General features: G+C 31.2%; 1 protein-coding gene across 1 annotated transcript in view; it reads right to left on the reverse strand.

Annotated features, from left to right (window-relative positions):
• LOC130893783 (atrial natriuretic peptide receptor 2-like) overlaps window positions 1-23,618 on the reverse strand; it is a 110,878-nt gene that overhangs the window by 27,773 nt on the left and 59,487 nt on the right. Inside the window, exon 12 of the mRNA XM_057800158.1 lies at window positions 11,883-12,072. Coding sequence (XP_057656141.1) covers window positions 11,883-12,072 — 190 coding nt within the window. The remainder of the gene's footprint in view (window positions 1-11,882; window positions 12,073-23,618) is intronic.

Consider the following 23,618-nt stretch of genomic DNA (forward strand, 5'->3'; position numbering starts at 1 on the left):
CGATTTTGATCTTTTCAGTTTACTTCTCTCGTATGTCTTTCTGTTTATTCATTTGTTTTATTTTCCATTTCCATCTATGAAAAATATTCTAATTAGCATTTTTACTTTAACAAGTTCTGAGTTTTCTCAATATTTATTTTTCCTTAGATTTTATAAGTTTTTCAATGGTTTTGATTTAAAGTGTTACTTTATACAATTACTGAAGTATCTTTAGTAAAATACCCACCATAAATCGTGAGTAGCACTTTTTTCCTTGTAGATCTATTAAATTAATTAAACAGGGCTATTAGACAGAATAATATTTTGTACCCTTGGCCCCTTGGAAGGTGAGAGTCTAAAGTAAATTGCGAGCAAACAACCTCAATTGAAATTTTGTACTCGTGACCTCAGAACTCGAAAGGGTTGTTGATATAGCGAGAGAATATTAATTCTATAGTACGTTCAAAATATAAACCTGAATTTAAACTGAGAGATTCATTTTTTCACTGATGGAGCTGAAGCATTGTTCGAAAATACTCTTAATATTGAGGAATCACTTTAATAAGAAGAATTTTTCAATATATCCTCGTAAGTGAGAGTGGCAAAATGAGAATAAAAAATTTATCAAAACATAAGGAAAATATATAGTTGGAAGTAAATCAACACTTAGCTTCCAAGTAAACGTTAACAGGCCAATTATATACTGTTACGAACAAGCTCATCAAATGGGTCCTTAGGCCGGCCCTATCCAGCTACAATGAAAACTAAAATTCGGCAAACTCGCGCGGCGTCTTTAATCTGTTTTTATAAATGGCGGTCGTGATGAATTTATTATTATATAAGGCGGTTTATTTATAGTATTCTTTCAAATAATTTCTAGGAAAGTCTATTTGTTTATTTCTTTTGTTTCCTTTTGTTCTAAAACTTTGTAGAATTCTATTTGTGGTATATAAATAAGTTTATGTGGCACTTTAGTTAGTTTTAAATAAATAGTCGTAGTGAAAAGATTGAATTGGTAAAAGTAATCGCGTAAATTATTATAAGTTGAGTTTATTTAATAGTGAGTAAATAAATTAAGAATGTTAGAGGCAGTGCTTATTAATTCACCCCACGAATAGAAAAAGTGTAAATAAATACTTAAAAACTTAAAAAAATTAACAATTTTTTAATTTGAAATCTAGTTTTTCCAAATCTGTTCAGCTGCTTTTTTGTATACTGTAACAGAAAATTTAAGAATACACATAACTGAGTTATTCCTCCCACAAAAATGTGGAGTTTTACTTTGTGAGACAGTGTGTATATTAGACTTGTTATTGTACAGAACATGATAATTATAAACTTTTCTGTTACTCAAAAATCTTGTATTCCTCAATTAATGGTCATTACTTATTTGCACAGGCAACTATTTCGTAGTTCGGTTTTTCTCTAGAAATTTTATGTTATGGAGAATCTTATTTTGTTTTCCCAGCATAAACTTCAATCTTGTTGACAAATAGAATGTTTGCTCGGTAGAATTTCTTACTCCATCTACGTTGGCTCTTGGATATCGGCAAACCTCTCTTTGTGTTATTCAAAAGAGAACTAAAGCAAACATCTTATTGAAACAGTCTTTCTCAAAATATATAATCGAATAAATCATCAAACAACCTTGGCAAAAGCATTCGATACATACCAGTTTTATATGCTGGTTTAAATATAATTATCATAGATTATTTGGATCAAATAAATAACGGAAAACTTGCTTCGTGAAACTGATGTGATGTGAATTAAGTATTATTCTTGCCCATTTTACTAAACAAGTTGGAAACTAACTGTCATTTATAATCTTAGATGTAAAGTCCGGAAACATTGTAATACATACATTGAAACGAAATTAGTTTTTAATCTCACGTAGCAGCAATTGGCATTTTTATTGTTATCGGTACAAGTCACGTCATTTCCCTTGTAAAGTAAACAAGTGGGAAGCTCTAAATAGCTTGTAATTTTTCATCATGGCGCACACACTTTCTGCAGTTTATAAGAATAGATATGAAACTATACAGTTATTATATTACCGCCTGAATAATCGACACAATCAAAGTTTGATTATCGATAACCCAATTTCTTAGAAGTCTTAACAATGGAATATTGATTCATATTATAAACACTTTCAATGTCAGAAAATAGTATTTTTAATGGGTTAAGTTCATTTTTTCATATTTGTTCAGAAAATACTTTGATCTATAAATAAAAAAAGCAATTATAGGTGATAAATTAGATGGAAATAATAGGTGAATATACACAAAATAAGAGAAAATCATCATTCATACATTATAAACTCAGTACATCAAAAATTTCTTTTTCCTGGCTTTGGTCTGCGCAAAAATATCAATTACATCATCATAGTTAATTTCTGGGACTAGCTAGACTTCAATAGACAATCTATCTTGAGCCAATTTTGCACTTAATTAGGTTTTTTCTCTTTTCAAAGTAAAAAAAGATCTTTTCTACAATTTTTAGTCGAAATACTCAAAAAAATAGGGAAAGCTATATCAACATTTGAGTAAAAGACTACGTGAATGTAATACATTGCATATTTTTTGTGCGTACGACTTCCGAAGAATCTTGGAATAAATGTAAATGAATACAATCATTTTCTAATGACTCTTCTAAATCGCGAGGATTCTTGTTCTTCTTTTTTCAACTCGTTTGTATCTATTTCAGATAAATTATCGAAGAAACTTAAATTTCCGTAAAGCTTTTCATATACACTTTTGCGCCCTACCAATTGCACTTTCAGGCTATCTAAAATAGGGTACTAAACATTTATGCAGAAAGTTTCTTGTCCAGAAGAAGATATTCTTTCATTCACCTGTGACTCATCTGGCTAAATTTTTCTAGTTGTTTTGCGACGAGTATCATAACGATAATAATCTTGGACTATCGATAGTGTTTTAGGTTTTTCTTCATATTAATAAAATTATCTGTCTCTCATGTTCTAAAGAAATAGAGCCAGAGAATTATATCTTATCTGCACAACGAATGATAAATCAGATTCAGATTCTTGGAGCTTCTTACTAGAAGCATTAAATCGAAATAAAATTACATTCCAAACAAAGACTACAATTGCTGTTTCTAAATGCTGCAACTTTCGCCACAATCCCGTAGCTTCATATCGTGTAGTCGGTTTCTCATCTCTGCTTTCAGCAAAAAACTTCTGTGCATCAATCTATGCAGAGCATTCTTTTTCTAATGCTTAGCATGCCTCATGTCAAGCAGACCAATGAGTTTGAGAAAGACTTTTACTTCTTTTCGTCTTTGAAATTTTAAAAACTTTGCTGCCCCTCAAACCATGCTACCCTAGGCCCGGGCCTCGCAGGCCTAGGCTTAAATCCACCACCGACTAAGTAGAAACTAGTTTTTATTAGTTTTCACTTCTTTGACTGGGTCAACGTAATAATATGGTATTGTGTGGTTAATGTTTGATAAATTGCTTCTTAAATAAATAAGTATTCGTAAATATAGCATGCTTTCTCATGAGCATAATAAAACTAATAAATTTTTCAAAGCTGCAGTTCTTTTTTCATAAATTGTAATTTAATACTCAACCTAATCAATTTTGCCAAACATTTGGTTTTCTCTTTTCTAAAAAGTTTTTGGATACTGATGTTATTCCATTTGACAAAAAACGATGAGTTTTGAAAGCTACTGTGATATGAAACAATAAAATTTATGAATTTATGATATTTAGTGCTGGTAAAAAATATGCTATATTCAACTTTTTCAACCACGATCAGATTGTGGCTATCGTTGTTTGTATTGTATATTCTAAGCTGTACACTGTATTACGTACAAAATTTCAAATAAATGCAAATTAGAAATCCCAATAGAAAATTTTGAGAAATATTTAGAATGTTGACGAGGCTCTACACATTCTTTCCCTAAATTTTTCATTAAATTTAGATATCTTTTTAACTTTTAACATAATTTCTTACAACTTCTGTTTGGCGCAGAAACAAAAAATATGACAATTGAATTGTTACAATACATATACATTTAGTGGTAGAGGTTGTTAGGTTGTGAAGAAACTCCAAGATTTTCTTTATATCTGTGGAGTATTTGAGTGTTTTCTTAAGATTAGGATAAGAGTTTGTTGGATGTCATGCATGTTTTGGAATATCGGATAGTCGTTCGATAGACTGATGAATGTATGGACAAAAGATTGTCAGTGCAAATGGCACAATGTTTGTAGAGGTGAAAGATATATTGGAGAAGATGTTGCATAGTTCTCCAGGTGAACGGAAGGAACTTATAAGTTCGTTGTTCGAATTGACTGCACATGAATCTTGTAATGACGTACATTTGTTATCCATATATTTGATATGGGAATATTATAAGGAAAAAAGTCTATTTGGGAACAAACAAAAGTACTGCCAAACACAAAGTTTTGTAAATAGTGCTCAGAGAGCCACATTAAGTATTTATCGGTTACAGCACAAACATCAATAGTAATATAGGAGGAAGTAGAGAAAATGATATAATTGTCCCTTTGAAATGATTTCTTTAACATTTCCATTCATTGAAAAAAGTTAATGATGAAATTTCGCTTTTATTGTACTTCCCGATTAATGAAATTATGAATTATTATATAATTATTATATAATTATATATTATATTATATAATTATATATTATATAATTATTCAATTAGTAAGACAAAAATGCGAATAGATGTTTTGTTTTAGAGTTTATTGTTGACATACACACGTTTTCAAAAGATCAAATTGTATATAATTTTTTATATGTATTTCGGCAAGGTAGTAAGACGCTTATAATTTATAAAATTAATTATTTGAATAATTGAAACTACTAGATAAAATTTCACATTGCTTCGAAACAATTTTTTTATTTACTCTACTATTAGAATTATTAGATATCGTTGAGCCAGGGACTGGAAGTAAATTTGGTTCGATAGCTTCAAAAATGCTTGGAGCCGCCGGCCGTTCACAATCCAAGTAAACGCTTGGTAAACGCTACGATAATTCGTAAATTAAATACTGCAGGATTAGAGACCGTAAATATTTAGTGAAATTTTCTCAAATTAATCTCTATTAAGAAAAGCGTATTATTTCCTTCGAATTCGAGATTCTAATGAAAGTATTTACTGAAAATATTTAGTATATCGTCTTAAAAATGATTTATTTTGACGGTATAATTTTAATAAACGATTAATCAGTTGGTAGTAGACTCATGTTACCAATTTAATCCTGACACTACTACAAATTTAGTAGCCTATAACGCAGATTGATTACTTTTGGTGTCAATTGGCATCACTGGAATCGTTCAGTGGCTTAACAAATGATTAAAATAACATTGTTTTGATTTGTGCTTCGTAAGTGGATTGAGATTGAAACGTGATATGAGATGAAAATCGAACTAAAATTTAAAACAAAATAAGTTAACTGTAATATTGAAGGATGGTGTTCGTGTACTGGAATGTTTGATACACATTACGTTCTGTGAACAAGGAAATTTTTATCACATGAAATACCAAGAGCTATTTATTTCAATTACCTATTCTCTTCTTCATAAGCAATCAAGAAGTTGTGCCGCATTAATATAAACATGATTAGGTACATTACAAGGGTTGCACCCAATATAAATGATATTTTTTGCTATTATAATATCCTTATAGCAACAATAAAATTATTTTTGCAAGAACTAACGGGTACCAAGAGGAAAATTGATAATGTGTTTGGCATCCCTGTAGCCGAATGCTTATTGTACCTATTTCCAAACAAATTCGACAAATTTTACAGTTTCCTCCCTATCATATCCAACACGGGTCTCTTGGAGAAACTCAATAGTATTATGTGCAATATACAACGGACGTTCGATGTCTTACTGAAAAATGACTTGGGGTCGTCACTGAGTATAATTCACAGCTACCTTAAAAGACTAAGGATTTGTGGAAAAATACATAATAATGGAATCAATGTTTTCATTTTTATGATCCTGACCAAAACTGCAAGTACTCAATATTCATTCATTTCTTTCAATTTAGAAACTTCCCGTTTGCTCATGGATTTGTCATTTCTTTCAATTTAGAATGTATTAAGATAAAGCTAACGTGTCAAATAAGTTGGAGTACAGTATCGACTTTGAAAGATCTTGTCGTTTCATGCAGAATTTAATAATTCATTAACGGACGAATTATTAAATTCTGCATGAAACGACATATAGATGTTTCTAAAAAAGCTTCTCTGGCAGTATATTGTTCACAAATGTGGTAGAAGGATAGTGAGTGCTCTTAGATACATTGATTATAGAAGGCATAAATAGGCAGTTCTTCAAAACTCAGCTTACAGAACTTATTACCAAAAGTAGCTGCAATAGACCAGTAAAACACTTTTTCATAAAAATATTTCAGAATCAGAATTCAACGATTTTGTTTGTCTGATAATTTTTCAATATTTGAAAAAGTTATATAAATAATTAGAAATTTAATAATCCTTGCAATTAGAAAATATTTATATAAGTAATTGAGAATTAATTGAGAAGCAAATTATTTACTACTAAGGAAATAAATCTTAAGATCATGTAAAAGAAGGAATGCAACGTTGAAATTGAACAACACCAACGAAAAGTTACACATCTATTCATATCTTGACCTGCCACTCCTTTATCATAAGTAGTACCGTAAGCAAAATAGAAAGACAATTTTGAAAAACGGGTATATAGAAGAAAGCTTATAGATTAATTGTCGTTAGTAAGGATATTGAAGAAAATATTTCTAATTATGTTTTAATTGGCCAGTAGTACGATAAAATTGTATTATAACAAACAAACAATTTTCATTTCTATGCAGATGATCGCAGTTCAATTGGAAACTATACTAATAAAATATGGTCTAATTAGTTTAAGTGAAAGTAGGGTAATTGATGAAACTTTCACTTAAGCCTCCATATACACAGACTACGGGTTTCAGCAAACACCCAGCGTTGGACGTTTGAAAATGGGTTAAAATTTGCATTTCAGATAATACGAAAAGTAAAGACTCAAAAAGTTTTGAAATTTCCTTATAATGATGAAAATTTGTTAACACTACATAACAAACAACAAGTGTTTTTATTGTTAATTCGAAATTCCTTCTAGATGTTTGCAAAAAAATTAATGTTCCAAAATGAAAAGCATGATCGCAGATGATACGCTAGAATGCTACAAATTTATTTGTTCAATGTATTTCACTTCAAACTTCAATAGTATCATTGTTTTTTGAATAATAACTAAAAGCTACTTGTATGTATAGAACATTAGATTGTTTTGTTTAGATTATTCCCTTCACTTAGGTGTCTAGTTAATAAGTGAATCCGCAATATCGCGATTCAGTTTTGATTTGAATTATGAGGTACTTAAGCACTTCTAATTTTTCGTAAACTCACTTAAAAAGCATTTCTTCGAAAAACTAATCATGTCTTATGAGAATTATACTATGTTGCAGTTTACTTTTTTTTTAATTTAACATCCTTCCCTCCTCAAATAAAAAATTTAGCAAACTTCTTCAAAAAATGAAAAAGTACGAAGGAATTATTTAACAATAAACAATGATGCTTTTCCATGTTGTCTGACAACAGTCAAAACATTCCGGACTATTTCCATAAGTTCAATTACTTAATTACATTTAAACTCAAAAATGAAGTGAACTAAGTTACCTATCTTACCGAAAGACATTCAATTTGATAATACAGATTCGTTACTAAATTTATAAAAGAGGCGAATTCAATTGATTTAACTGACATATTGAAAGAATGTGAGAAATTTTTATATAGTGCAATAATGCTTTAATTAAGTTCTGTTTTAACCTACTGTTTAAGTTACATTCAAGAGAGATACTACCGTTTTGGAAACTTCAGAGATCCCCATTGTTTTTAATTAAGAAAACCATAATCATAAATAGAAGACCTTTCAAGTATTTCATAAAATGTCTTTCCTATTTTGATCAAACTATTATTGAATTCAACAGTGCATTTTATGCTTAAGGTATATAATACTTTCATTATGACCCTGATGAAACTGTTTAATACTTCCAATATTCCAATAATACTTCCTTTATTGAGTAAAGTAAAAAATCTGAAATTAAATGATATTTGGTGAGATTCGAGAAATAATAAGCTTCCAAAGGTTTCTCAAAAAGCCATTAAGTCATGGTCATAAAGAAGTGGGAAAACGAGAAGAAATCAGAATCATGGAATGAGACAGACTCTTGGTCTGAAACAATCGAAAAGAAAAGATACACTCCAGCTTTTCAAAGCCAGAAGAGGTATGCCGCATAGCTCTCAGACAGGTAGCTCACTATGTAAAGTCGTTGCTGCCTGACTGGTAAACATCTACTAAATCAATAAGTCAAAATGCTACCGAGGTAAATTCACGACCACACGCCCTAGTTCATCTATTTATTCACGGCCACATAACGATTTTTCCATTATTTTAGTCTATGACAATTACAAACCATTTAATCGTTGGACAGAAAACTCTTATTATGTAAATCGTATTTTTAGTTTGAATCCCAGTGGACCAACCCTTAACAAACAATTTCCTTATTCCATGCGATGCTGTATGTTCATTAAATGTTTAGTTGCGTTTGTTCGGTTCCCGCATCGATTTGCCAATTAAGAAATTCAAATTGAATTGGATTTTTGTTATCATTATATTATATCGGTGGATAATATTATACGGATTGTCCTCATTCATTGATGAATAATTTGGATTGGGAGAATCAGAGTCTTCGTATAATGATGGTTCTATATTTTTTTTCCTTTGGGATATGACGATTTACGCACATATTTGTAACAGTAGAAGAAATATCATTATTCTAGTTATAGGTTGGCAGTTATGGTCAGGCCTCATTTGTTGTTATTAGCTGGTAAATCCAATTATTTTTATCCTCAACACAAAGTTCAACCCATAGTTAATGCGTGTGTATGTGTAATTTTTCTCTACTAATCCTCATGAAATACTCCGTGCACAGAAAGAATAATTAAATGCAGAGTTGAAATATAAATATTTTGTTATTAGCTTTAACAGGTTAAATTATGAAATATTCGATCGATTGTACATGAATCAACCCTAACTGCGTTTTGTGAGAGCTAATAGCATTTGATGAACTTTTGCTTGCAATCTTGTGTTAGGAAAACTATCCATTATAAAAGAGTGACTACTTTTTTCAATCAAAATCACTGCTTCAATATAAATTGTTATTAATTTTAAGTAAATCTAGAATATCAATAAATTAATATGTTTAAAAAACTCCTGTTTGTCAGTCATATATTTATATTCTATTATTAAGCACATTATTTTTAAATATGAATAAAACAGCGTTTGTTTGTGAAATATCATTCTGATGTTGAAGACTACATATCTTCCAATTTTTAATCTTACTTGTTTCATTCTTATTTACATGTTTCGTCAGAAATCTGATTTAATGAATCTGATGTTATTGATAACCTCTTAGTTAACCGCTTAGTGATATACAATTGGAACGGGTTGACGGGTAGACCTGCGAAATTGCGAGTTGTTGTGAGCGACGTGAAATAAGCTACCTCCTTTTGTCTTGCACACTCTAACGGAAAGCGGCGATGTTTTCAGCAGATCTTGTTAAGGTATAGGTGCAAATTGATGGTCCGTACTGCGAACAGTCCTCTCGACAGGACGATTATTGTGAATATAAAATGGGAGCACGTGGTTCGTTGCCTGAACTCATTTTGATAAAACGATTTACTCATTTGCATGCGTCGATGCATGCTATGTCGTTCCCTGCTAATTTGGTCAAACATTTTGAATAAATGACAGCCTGTTTGACATATGTAGCTCCAACAATATAGACACTATAATTTCGCTTTTGAATGGAAAATAACCGACGATGTCATAAACATTAAGCGGAAGCGGAAGTTCTCTAGTGCGGCTCTAATATTAAATTTAAATATTACTATTAAACACTTCAGAAACAAATTGCTTCAATTCAAGCGCCTAATAGTTTAACGGATCAAACCTCTTTCTCAACAAGAACAAATCAATTGATTCGGTGATATTATTGTATCCAAAACAATAGAGACTCAAATAAATGTGTACATATTGTTGTTAGTGATATTATTTAACTTAAACCAAAGTGCCTGCCGATCGACCCGAAATTCATAAATTCATATCTTCTCCTCTTCAAGAGGAAATGCTAGACTCTTGCTAAATAGTTATGAAGATAAACTGACAAAAAAAAGCAAATAAATGAGATGTGCTACTGTAAAAGTGTGGCAGGCAGACAGGAAATTATTACCATATCGCTTTGTGAAAGATATAAATGGACGATTAAAATGATTAACAATATTCTTTATGGTTTTCCAAAAAAATAGGTGGTTGGAAAGTGTTTATTAACACGAGTGCAGCAACGTTGGACGAAGTAATCAACTTCGTATAAACTGTAAACTGGTTAACGAGCTTAAACGAGGTCGACCGCTATTTCATATGGATGTAAAAGGGATCAAGTCTCGTGGGATCTATATAGAAACTAAATCTCATTTATTTTTTCTTTTTAGGGATCATAGTATGCAAACTATTATACTCAAAGTTAATCATATAAAATTCGACTGGAAATAACAGGATAATTGCAATTTTGCATGGCATGTAATCGAAAGCTTAGAATGATTAAATACAGTATGTTATTTTCATTAATAAAATAAATGATTACTGGTAATGGATAAAACATTACAAGGCGTGGACCAAAGGCAGTAGAAGTAAAAAAATACAGTAAGCATATGCCGGAAAGTAGAATGAAATGCTAGTGTTTAAGTGAACGCTAGAATTGTTTTGCTTAATTTCGTTACGTAAACTATAATCTCGCCCTGGTTGGTCAAACGTTCAAAAAGTCGATGAAATTCTTTGAAAAATCAAAGTATTTTATCTCATTATATCGTTACGGAGATAAACGTCCATCGTAACACAATTTTGAATTATTAACTGGATATCAAAAGATGCTCGATATTTGGGTTCTACATACACGTTAAAAAATGTAATGTGCCGAGTTTTTATTTGTGAATACCTGCTCAAACGGAACAAAGTCCAGTTATTTTTCAAATAAATGATTAAGAGCTATAGACAGTAGATCACCTTCGATAGTAATATGAGAAAGAATTTGTGATGGAGATCCAGAAAATCTAAGTAAATAGCTGAGAATCACTTACGGATGCAAAGAAAAATGATGCTTAGTGTCAACAAATGATACGAGTGAAGCGGAAAAGGGGCCAGAAATGATAAGTATGAAATATGTCGACTTCCACCATAAATAAGCTGAACAGCAAATATCTTTCGATTGGCTTCAAAATAAGTTTGTGGACATCCCTTGGTTCAGTTGTAATTCGAAAACTCAATGTTCTATGGTAACAGAATTATGGTTTTGCCAGGAAATTGGCAAAATAAAAATCATTGTTAATTTCAAAAAACTGAAATGAATTATCTCCAACACTAGAAATATTAATCTTAATGTGAAAACTATATTAAATAATTGGAGTACTCGACAACTGCTCATAAGTAGATTTATAGTTTTGGGAATAATGTGCGCATTCAATGAAACTAGTACCAGGGTCATCCCAGCTCTGACAAAAAAAATAATTATAAGAACTCATTTATCGGGAATAAACAAGAAATATTTTGGCTGAAACTGAACATAAAAATATGGTAGTTAACTTTGGTTAGGAATGGAATGAATATAGCTTTCAGTAATCTCGATATTTTCGTTACTTGTGTGAACATAATGAAGTATGAAATGAAATAATGAAGTATAAAAAAATCGTAATTTTATAGATAGGATGACTTGATCAACATTCTCGTCCCATCGTTTTATACAAAGTTTCCGAAATAACTAGTTCAAAAGCTTACTGTTTGTTGAGTTGATGTAGCTTATTTTTAAGTGTAGCAAAATCTGGACGATCAATAGAATCTTCCGCCCAACATTTTCGCATGAGCTGTTCCACTTCATCTTCTTCGCATAAAGCTCCTGGACCTAGAACTGGTCTTAACGGTTCTCCGTTATTAGCCTCCGGACCTTTTTTCACGGTTTCCAATATTTCTGTGAAAAAAAAATAGAGATAAGTGAATTCATATATAGAATAAAAATATGAACCAATAAACAAAGTATTTTATAAAGAAGAGAACTAATATTGGCTCTTGATAAAATAACTGATTCCAATCAAGACATTTTCATCGGAATCTCTTGATTATATTTTGGAATGGTAGGAAAGCACACATATTTTTAGTCAATACCCAAATTATTGTGAAATAAATTGGAAATTCCGAAGCTTTATATCAACATCTTTTGATTCTTAACTCAACTTTGAAATCGATTAAGAAGACTAGTTGTAATTTAAAGGACTATAATTTCAAAGATATGACTTATTTACAAATCTAATCAATATATATATATATAAGATTTTTCAAGACCACATTTGGGTTTTCTATTGATTTCTTTTAAAGTTGTGTTTGAATTTTCTGTTCGCTTGCACGAAAGAGATTCTTGGAAGTAGCCATTAAACTTTCAGAAGTCGTGTCATCACAAATTTTAATTATGAATCAAAATTCGTTATGAATAAGCTAAAAAATGATTCCTCTTCAAACAGTGAAAGAGCTAATACACAACAATTTTTTTATAATTCATAATTTACTTCGATAAACACATAAATAACCACAGAAATTATCTGTACGATAGTTTGTAACTAGTATACACGTGATACAAAAATAGGATTTTTGGCGTTGCCAATTAAAAATACTTAGAATTCTTTGAATTTAAGATGCTGATGATGACAAAATTGAAAAATATTATGAAAAACTAATTAAAGAGCAAATAAACATAGTAACACCATAAAGTGTGGGCGTTTTATGTATACGATGAGCTCGGGAACAGTGGGATAGAAATGAAAACGCCCACAATTCCAGAATCACTCAACTATTTTCTTGCAAACAACCATTTTTGAATAATTTTAATTATATCACAATGTACAAATTAGTGTTAGTTATCAAAACCAAACGTGCAGGAGAATGTTTTTGTACAGAGAAGTTGCTTTAAAGCCTTCACATATATACTTTATTATCACTAAAATATGTAGATAAAGATTAAGACAAAATATTGGAAGGTACAATAGGGAAGTGATGAATCAAAATAATGAATTGGATCTTAGTTGACTTTTATGAAGTCATAATTTGTAATTATATCTAATAAAGACTTTCATTAATTTTCATCTCCCATAACTTTGTTTTAATTACAATGTGCTACAGAATCAGTCACTTTATAATAGAGAAAAACGTTAAATGAGAGTGGAAATATACAAAACGACGTTGGATGAACTTTAGAATTTCAAGAAGTTCAGTTGAGATGTAACAAAGGAACGGAAAGGAAGAGAGATGTTATTAGAAGTAACTATTGATTTCGACATATATGAAATTCGAAACACGATATAAAAAAGGTACTACTATCTTTGGTTACATTAACCGATTGAGTATGAAATACCTAACAACAGTTATAAGTAAGCGAATACGATAATAAGAATGGTTAATGGTTTTAGTTTACTTGTCTGAAGACGATAACTTGGTTATCGAAACACGCGTCAGACAGTGTAATTGTGAGTGTTGGTGTAGTGGTTATATCTTGACAATTTTCATAATGATTCGTTTATGAAAAGAAAAAAATATGATTCATACATAAAAGTTTCAATTTTGTAAGCACTTAATTTTGCAAAGACTCTATCGATTATTGTGTTTGCTTCTCTTGAAGATATTAAATCGATGTTATGAGTTGCATTCAAAAAAGTGTCGAATTCGGTGGTTGTTGAGAGATCTTGATTAAAATCTTCACAAAAATTTAACAACTTTTTGTGTTAATCTATAGCAAGTTTAACTGAGCTTTTGTATAGGATGAATAACATTTTGATTAATTTATTCAATTTTTCTCTAACAATACCCAGTATTTCTTTCGTTTCTGCTGCTATAAACAGACGGACAATTCCTAAAAAATACTTTAAATTGTATGAATTTGAATGAATGAATTTGAGTAAAATTTTCACAGGAACTGTCCACTAAAGGTGAAATCAATGTAATGTAAAAATAGATAAATCTTTTCAGATAATTTCCCTTGTAAATATAGACTAAAACGATTAACTTTCGTGATGTTTTTTAAAAATAATCCACACTGGATTTTGTACTGTAGTTTCAATTCAATAACTTTGTCAATGCTTGTTAACACTTGAAAATAAAATCCAATTTTAAAGTTTAACACAATTTCTGTATCTAATCTATAAACGTAATTTCCCACTTTTTATTAGCATAATATAATAATCCTTCAAAAGTCCAGAATCGACCTTGACAAACAGATGACGTCAATGAATTTGTGGGGGCAAAATAAAGCAAAGGCCGCTAAGTATATTGATATAATTAATTTTCCAAGAAATAATTTAATTTCAAGAAAGATATTGTAGTTTCTAGAACCTCATATATTTTCATTATCTGAACTGATGTAATTAACAACCGAATAAGAATATATTATTTTGAAATACTAATAAGTTAATATCAATGCTGAATATTTGTATCTTAGTTGAATAAAAAGTAGATAAATACATTTGTGATAATAGAACAAACAAGGAATTATTCAAAACAACCATGAAAAAAAAAATAAAAATACTTTGGGAATGAAAAGGATTTGAATTAGTTACACCATTTTCAAACTACTAAAAACCTTATTTTGTGTAAATTTTGTTGTATATATATATACTCAATCTGTAGGTACATTTTATTATCTTTATTTTGTCTGTAATTTCGAAATATCCAATCTAATCGCATATATACTTTCGATGGTTGACTTTGTTATAAGGCAACACTGCTCAATATCAAATTTTCAATTACGATACAATAAAATTATGAATAATAAATAATCAAACAATTGAATTCATTTATTTTAATAAAGCAAATTTTGAGAATCTTATCGATCCACTATTTAACGACTATTAAACGATACTGCCTTGTTTTGAGCAAATCTAAGCAAAATTAAGCCCACAGGATTGTAAAATGAGATTTTCGGCGGCCATTCGGTGGGTTTTCCTCTAAGTATTCGCCTGGAATTATAGAAGGTTCCCTATTAAAATTTTTTTCGCGATAAGTTAATCTAATTTGTTCACAAAAACAGCAGTCTCCTCTGAGGACCACTTTCCAATATTTCCTGGAAGATTTTAAGTTTGTGAATAAGTGCTTTAAGAATTTGTGCTACTGACTACTAATTTCAACATTTACAAATATCTGTATGGTAGAGATGTTGGGATAAATAGAAGTACATTTATTTTTTTCGTGATAATTTGTATAGATTTTAGGTCTTTTTTCTATGAAAATTAGTTAAAAATAGCATGTAAAAATGTACGTTTCGACCTACTTTAGTTTTTATTAAAAGTATATTTATTTTGATAGCGTTTTCTCTTAGATGCCTTTGTTTTTTATTGAGTACTTTGTGATATAAATTGTAGGTCAGGATAGTTAAGTTGGAATATCTGGAACCGTTGGTGATATTACATGCCATTACATATCTTACTCCTTACTCCTGTGGTTAGAAAAGCCTCTAAAAGTAGGTCTTTACTAATTTCAAGGTTGACATTTCATTTATATAGGCTCATGATTACATTTCGTAAGTTAATATCTATTGATCTTATTTCCAAACTTCCCAAAATGTTTACCCAAATTTCTCCTTATGCATAATGATACAACAAAAAGAGGTTATAATTCTCTTCGGCAATACAAGGCTAAATAACATCTTGTCCATTAAATTTGAGATACTATACTTACTATATTTACCTCAAGGCTATGTGTTAACTACTGCAATTTTAGTCTTGATTCAAGTGGTAGTGCTAAAGTAACAGTTTGTGTTTTCATTCTTCCAAATATATAGACCGACAGACATTGAGGAATTGAACAACCTACACTTTTCCAGAAATAATTCCAATAATAATCATTATTCATGGAGTTTCAGGAGTAAATAGGAAACAGAAATTGCATTAGATAGAATAGGATGCTTGATAATTTGAAAGCCTGACTACCCTTTGAAATTAATCAAATTTATTCAAAAAGGTGGAAAAGGTGGAAAACGTGGAGTGAACATTTCTACAAAGGTTTCGCTTTGCAACATATCAAATGCTTCCTAAAATTTTATATTACGTATAATAATTGTTGAAAAAGTATTTCTAACTAATATTGCTGAACAGAAAATAGAAGATCCTTTGAAATATGCTTGTATAATGTCCTTCAAAGAGCGCAGTTGGCTGACGTAAAATATTCTGTAAAACTAATTTTCCTGATATTGATTTCTAGCCCTATACTAGATGTGAATAGAATAGATTTAAAATTACATGCAATCCATTAATTCAACCTTTTCCTATAATAAACGATGTTGATATGTTCATGGAAAATGAACAATACTTCGGAATAAATATGAAACTGAAAACTATTTAGAAAGTTGCACATTACACGCCAAACAATATTTTTATGAAATGAATAATGAAGTCATTGCAAAACAAATGTGAAGAAGAAAAAACTAGGCGACATTAGACTATAACAAAACTTCAATACTGTTATTTATACAATCTTGTAGGTAAAGTTCAACACATTGAAAATGTCAGTAATAAAAAGTGGTGCATAATTTCTGAAAAGATCAAAAATAACAGACACAAACCTTTTACTGTGTTATAGCAAAATGGCGCGGCGGTTTCTAAACCATGATATTGTAGCTACTCTGAAACAATACTGCGTTAATGGATGAAATCTGCCATTATAAAATGCCAGAATTACGGCCCATAAATTTTTATTTTTACCGAAAGTACCTATCGGTTGGTAAATTTGACCGATTTGGATTTTATAGATGCTCTGTGGGAAAAAATATATTTCTTTTGAAAAGATCGATTTTTCTGGTTTGTCATTGCGTGGACATCGATAACAAAAGTGAAAGGTGTTAATATAAAATGGTGATCAGTACATTCATTCGAATCCCACTGTCACTGTTCAGTGCATTCGCGATGATTTTAATGAATCATTAATTTGAATAATTTGTTTTTCTTCTATAAAATAAATATAATACGAGAATATATTGAAAAATTCTTAGCCTACTATAGAACCTTCTTGCTCTGCAAACCAGACCTCCCCAGCGATTATTACTTCTTCGATGGACGCTTTTGGTCAACATTCAAACATTTGGGGATCCATTTTGCAGCAATTTTTCTCATGTCCATGACGTGAACTATATGAAGAACGCGTTCGGTTTTAGCCCAATTCGACAGTCTGATAAAATCATGTCATGAACTGCATCGATATTTTCGGGGACTGACACAGAAACTGACCTTTCCGATCGATCATCATCTTCAATGGAAAATTTACCTCTTTTGAAGCTTGTAGTCCAATTTTTCACGGTCGCTTACGAAGGACATTGATGACCAAGGGTATTAAGCATATCTTCGTAAATCTGTTTACCTCTTAACCCTTTTAAATACAGGTACTTGATGATGGCTCGATACTCTTTTTTCTTTTAATTTTTCTTGATTAATTTTTTGACGTCAAACTTTACACTGACACATCTAATTTCTAATATCTAGTTCCTAAGATATATATATATATATATATATATATATATATATATATATATATATATATATAGAGAGAGAGAGAGAGAGAGAGAGAGAGAGAGACAGAAAATCATCTTGAATCTATAAAGTATCGGGACTGTGCCTTCTTATTAGAGATTTTGAAATGGTTTATCTATGTTATCTATGCGTATGAGATGATAGCAAGAATGTTAATCATCATATTCAACAGTCACGGCCTATGAGAACAGACATTTGAATCGTGAATAAAACGTTAAATTTGAGCGGATTGTTAAAGTAGGAAAAGTGTTAATGCCACCTCTGCACATTCAGTTAGGGTTTATGAAACCATTTGTTAAAGAACTGGATGAAACTTTAGAAGCTTCGGGATACTTGAAAAAGTTTTTACGAAGTTATCAAAAGCAAAAGTTAAAGCTGAGGTTTTTGTTGGTCCGCAAATTAAACAGAAGAAAAATTTTCAACATTGTTGAATCGTACTCAAAAAACGGGTTCGAACAGTTTTAAAGTAGTAATATCTCGATTTTTAGGAAATAACAACGCTTAGAAATGCGAAAAGTTACTTGAGGATATACTAAAAAATTTTAAGGCTGCAGGATATCATTGAAAGTACATATACTGTATGCATATTTAAATAAATTTAAAATATATTCATTTCAATGGTTTCATCTAAAGTGAAAAACTACAACTACGAATTCAGGAACATTTCTCCTTTTGACAGAAGAAGATTTTTTTATATTTTCTTTGTCCATCAGATACGAACCTAAATTATCGAAATTTTATGCTTCAAAATCAATGTCCAATTTTATGTTGAACCGTGTATTCATTGCTGATCGATGAACAGAAGATACCCTTGTTAGTGTGATTATACTTGTTGCCCGGAATCAATGGTACTCAACGATTGTTGGTGTAAAGAGAAATAATTCAAAAGCAAAGAAGAGTAGCTTAGGCTCAGTTGTTATGCACGTTAATGAAACTGATAATAAGAATAATTGTCGTTAATCATAATAGAGAGGACATTCGCAACCTATATTTACACATCGTGCATCATGCAACACCGTTGATGACGAGGTGGGATCTAGAACTAATGGCGATTAGGGAATTATCTTGAAAGTTGAGGTAATTTTCTAGGAGTCCTTTGAGGGAAAGGGGAAAGAGTATCTTTAGCAATAGGGTTGTCGGATTCGATGGTACGAATCACACAGAGCTTGGAGGTCATTTAAACGGCTCGGAATAGGGGCTATGTCAGTATAGATATAAACGGTATTACTGGGATTGGTAGTACCTGAGAATAGTATGCATGCAAGACAAGAGTTTTTTGATTAGATAGTTAGATGAAGTGCAGTTTGCTCGATATTGGGTTGTATATGGGGCGTGTTCGTCGGAATGTCTTGATGAAACAGACTCGCCTCCATTCTCTGTTTAGAATATCGTGCAGATCGGCCGACCAACTAAGAGTGTGAGTGAATCTCACCCTTAGATACTCTTCTTTGTGGAGATATTTACGTTGTCGGAGCTCGTATTTGTGGGTGACTCGGGTAGGTGGGGCCAAGTGTTCGGGAGCGACAATTGTTGCAGAGTGTCTTTCTTCGATTGTGATAATACTCAAAAATATGAGCTCCAACAACGCCAAGATCCAGTAGGTCGCTAGCAGTCGAACTTATCGCAGCTTCTGAAGAAACGTCAAGAACAAAGCTCAACAGCAACTGCCCAAAAACCGTATATATATTGTATGATGGCCACGAAAGGCTAACTCGATTCACTTTTCTATTAATAGATGGCATTGAAATATTACTAACTTTTTAAAAATGACAATCAACTCTCTTGTAATGGATAACTTGTTGTCGAAAAGTCAGATAAAGTAATTATAATCTGTTACTCCTTAGTAACACTAACAAAACTGAAGTTTCATTTATTTGAGCATTCGCAGCATTAAGAGTTCAAATTTACAAAATAAACTTTTTCCAACCACACACAACAATTATGATTACCTTAAAAAAACTGCTCGAAGATTTCCTAACAATCATTATTGATTCTATCCATAATCAGTTTGAATTTGATGATTTCCAGCTACTTAAATTTTATAACTGCAATTATAAATTTATTTCGAAGACATAACTGCTCGTTTTTATTTGAAATAATGGTGAATTCCCAGTTACTTCACCATAAATCGAATTGAAGTCTATTTATATTGGAAAAAGGAGCTCGTTGGATGTAATCAATTGGAATTCATTTTGAAGAGATATTAAAACCTCATGGAGTTTTTTCAGAGATTTATAGTTGGCAATTGATTCTATGTACGCAGATGATAACCACATTAGAATGAATATAAGAGCATTTTCGCTATCACTCGGGAAAATACATAAGGATCAAGTAGAACAGAAGTCTTAATTCGAGGATGTACTAAATATATTATATAATACTATATTTTTCAGTAAGAATCAAAAATTCCCATGCTATTCATCTAGTAACTAGGTACATGCCATTTGATAATTTGATAGCTGTTGGACTTATATCTTAGAAAATTGTAAATTTAGTTGAGAATAGAAATAGAATGACGGCTACCACCGAATTGTAGCCAGCTGATATATTTATTCACAGGTACATATAAGCTATCATTAATAAAATCACTAAAAGTATAATATTTTTTTCTTGTTCGGGGTACCAGCTGACGTATAATACTCTATAGTTATAGTCAGCTGATTGTTCTGTTTCTTCGAGATATTGGGATAGTTACAATTTCACAAATTTTTGGCTGGGAGGTTGTGACTGATTTTTTTTGGAAGGCTATTGCTGCTCATCCCACCCACCGAGCCGCAGCTGACCTTCACTAAGCTTTATTATATGTACAACTCTCTGATGCATTGTACTAATTATCGCTTAAGAAGAACTTGGTCGTTTATTTCTGTAGCTGGCTCCCGGACTATAAGTTTAACGTATATGCTAGAAATTCCCAGAATTTTTAAACCTCCGTCACTTTGGTATATTTATTGAAAACTGCCTTTCTGGGTTTGAGATGTAGTGAATTTGGCAGCTTATCACAAGTTGCATTCGTGGAAGGAATGAGAAAATGTGAGAAGTATAAGAAATTATTATTTCGCAAATCGAGCTATATATACATATTACACAAGAATTTATATGTTCCAAATAGGGAAGAATTAGCGATAATAATACAATTTTACCTATAATAACAGTAGCATAATATGAATATATGGATTCCTAATTAGTTCATCTCTAAATGAATCGTCATTTTTTCAAATTTTGAACTAAATTAAATTTTTTAAAGTTAATGTTTCCAAATATGCAGGTTGAATATATAGTAGTTTAATAACGAAAGCCTCTGTGAATTGTTTCAATGTTTAACACGAAAATTATAATCAACGTACACTACAAATAATTTAACGCTTTAGGCATTTGCTGCAGATGGGGATATAGATATTCCAAAATTCTCCCACATCCTCTATATCCAAATATGCCAACTATATATTGCTCATAAAATGTTATGGTGGATCATGTAATATTAAAAATTAGTTTCTATCAGAATCATTCACCAAGGCTTTTTTGAGTATTCTCTTAGTAACGTGTGGAATACTGAATGGATTATTCATGGCACGTCTGTAGTTTTAAAATATTATAAATACATTTCAAATTCGAAGATTTCCACTGGCTTTTCTCCAAACACTGGAAGTAATGCATCTTAAAGTAATATATTTAAAGCTATTACAAAAGAACGTTTTCGAAACATAATGAAAAACAAGTTTATGACGTTTTCATAAAACATTTAATTCATGCTAAATAGTAAATTTCGTATTCAGTTTAAGTGATTTATCAAGCTTAAAAGTAGAATAGAGATTTTCATTGTGTATAATTCTTTAGTTGATAAAAAAGCGGATTTAATGAGAATTTTATTACAAAGCTGTGAGGATAAGCTCCTGATTTATTTAGGGTTGAAAAATATAAATTATTATAATATAAATTTATATCTTTTCGGATAGTTCTATGCATATTGAATTATAATTTGTCTTGACTTTTCAGCATTTACTTCAGTCACAATAATGGAAATTTTGGTGGTGTTTGATTATTTAACATCATTTCTAAATATCGTAAGAAAGGGGCTGCTAACGTCTTTCGGATGATTCTTCACAGAGAACGATCAATTGACAAAGGAAAAGGAAAACATTGGAATGCCAGCAAGATAAACAAATCACATTTTTAGTACGGAAATTTATTTATATGTTTCAAGCGAGACACATTTTTTTTTTTTTATTATAAATTTATTGTCGCATCAACTACAAAGGTTATTAGCGACATGTCAATTATAGTTTGTTATATAATTTGGTGTCTTTCAAATACTTAATTATGTTTGCATTATTACAATTTTCATTGAGTAAGGTGGTTATATTGTCTGGAAAATTGTTAAGTATTCTTTCATTTCTGTACTTTCAACAGTTTAACAATAAATGTTCAACATTAAGGTTCTCGTTACAAGTTTCACATATCGGTGGGTTTTCTCTATTAAATAGATGGGAGTGTGTTGCTTTAGTGTGACCCAGCCTTAAGCGATCGATTTTTATTTGATCTGCGCGACTTTTTGGGCTACCTTTCCATGGTTTAACGTATGGTTTGATGGTTTTCAATATTGACTGCGACCTGTTCCACTCACTTTGCCACTTACACTGAGCTTTCGCTTTTATTACCGCTTTGAAATCACTGACCATCACTTCGCGCACAATTGTTGCTTTGTTGTTATCTGCTGCTTCTCTGGCGTATTGATCCGCTTTTTCGTTTCCTGGGATATTGGTGTGTGATGGGACCCAGATAATTTGGACGCACGCTTTGGATTGGTGGAGGAGGTATAGTTGGGTTTTAATGAGGGAACCTAGTGGGTGTTTGGGAAAGAGTTGTTTAATGGTGTTGATGGAGCTCATAGAATCGGTAATTATTGCAATTTTTTTATATTCATATCTACTGGCGATTGTTAATGCCTGAAATATGGCATAAAGTTCGCCAGTGTGGACGCTATTGTGAGGAGATAGCTTAAATGCAAAATTTTCGTTTGCTAGTATAACTGCTGCTCCTATGCCATTAGGTGTTTTGGATGCGTCAGTGTACATAAGATGGTATTCTTTGAGGTTTTCTTCAACTAGAGTGTGAAATGATTGAACTATCAGGGGGTGGTTTGTTTCCTCTTTTTTGTAGTAACTCAAATTAACGTTGATGGTAGGAATAGGGATTATCCAAGGGGGAGGAGTTTTTATATTGATTGGAAAGAAAACTGGTAGTTCAATTGTTAAGATGTTTGTGTATTGGCGAATTCTTTCGTAGAAGGGAATCGTTGTTTGTTTGTTTCCGAATAAATTTTTAAAGCGGTCTGTTTTGATGTTGTAATTAACTGGGTTATTTCTATTTGATAATACTGATGTTGCGTAGGTTATGCTAAGTTGAATTCTTCGCAGTCGAAGGGGTGGTTCTCCAGTTAGACAGTGGAGACTCTCTATCGGTGTTGTTCGAAATGCGCCGGTGGCGATTCTTAGTGCAGTGTTTTCTAATACGTCAAGTTGCTTGAGGTGTGTTTTCTTGCATGATTCATAAACTATGGAGCCATAGTCGATCCTTGATCTTATAAGAGCCTTATATAGATTTATCAGACAGGTGGAATCCGCGCCCCATTTATGGCTGGCAAATGTTTTCAATAGATTCAGACCATTTTGACAGACTTTCTTAAGGTAGTCAATATGTTGTTTCCAGGTGAGTTTTTTATCAAAAGTTATGCCCAAAAATTTTATATATTCTACGAACTCTAAATTTTGACCATTCAAGATTAATATAGGTTTTTCTTGTATGTACTTTCTGGAGAAGAGAATACATTTTGTTTTAGTTTCCGAGAATTTCAATCCGTTGGTGTTAGACCAGTTGCTTAGGTTATCGAGTACGGTTTGTAAATGCATTTGGATAGTGGTTATATTTTTCCCTTTTGCAAATAGTACTAAATCAT

The sequence above is a fragment of the Diorhabda carinulata genome, chromosome 1 (genome assembly GCF_026250575.1).
Source record: "Diorhabda carinulata isolate Delta chromosome 1, icDioCari1.1, whole genome shotgun sequence".
NCBI classification, from domain to species: Eukaryota; Metazoa; Arthropoda; class Insecta; order Coleoptera; family Chrysomelidae; genus Diorhabda; species Diorhabda carinulata.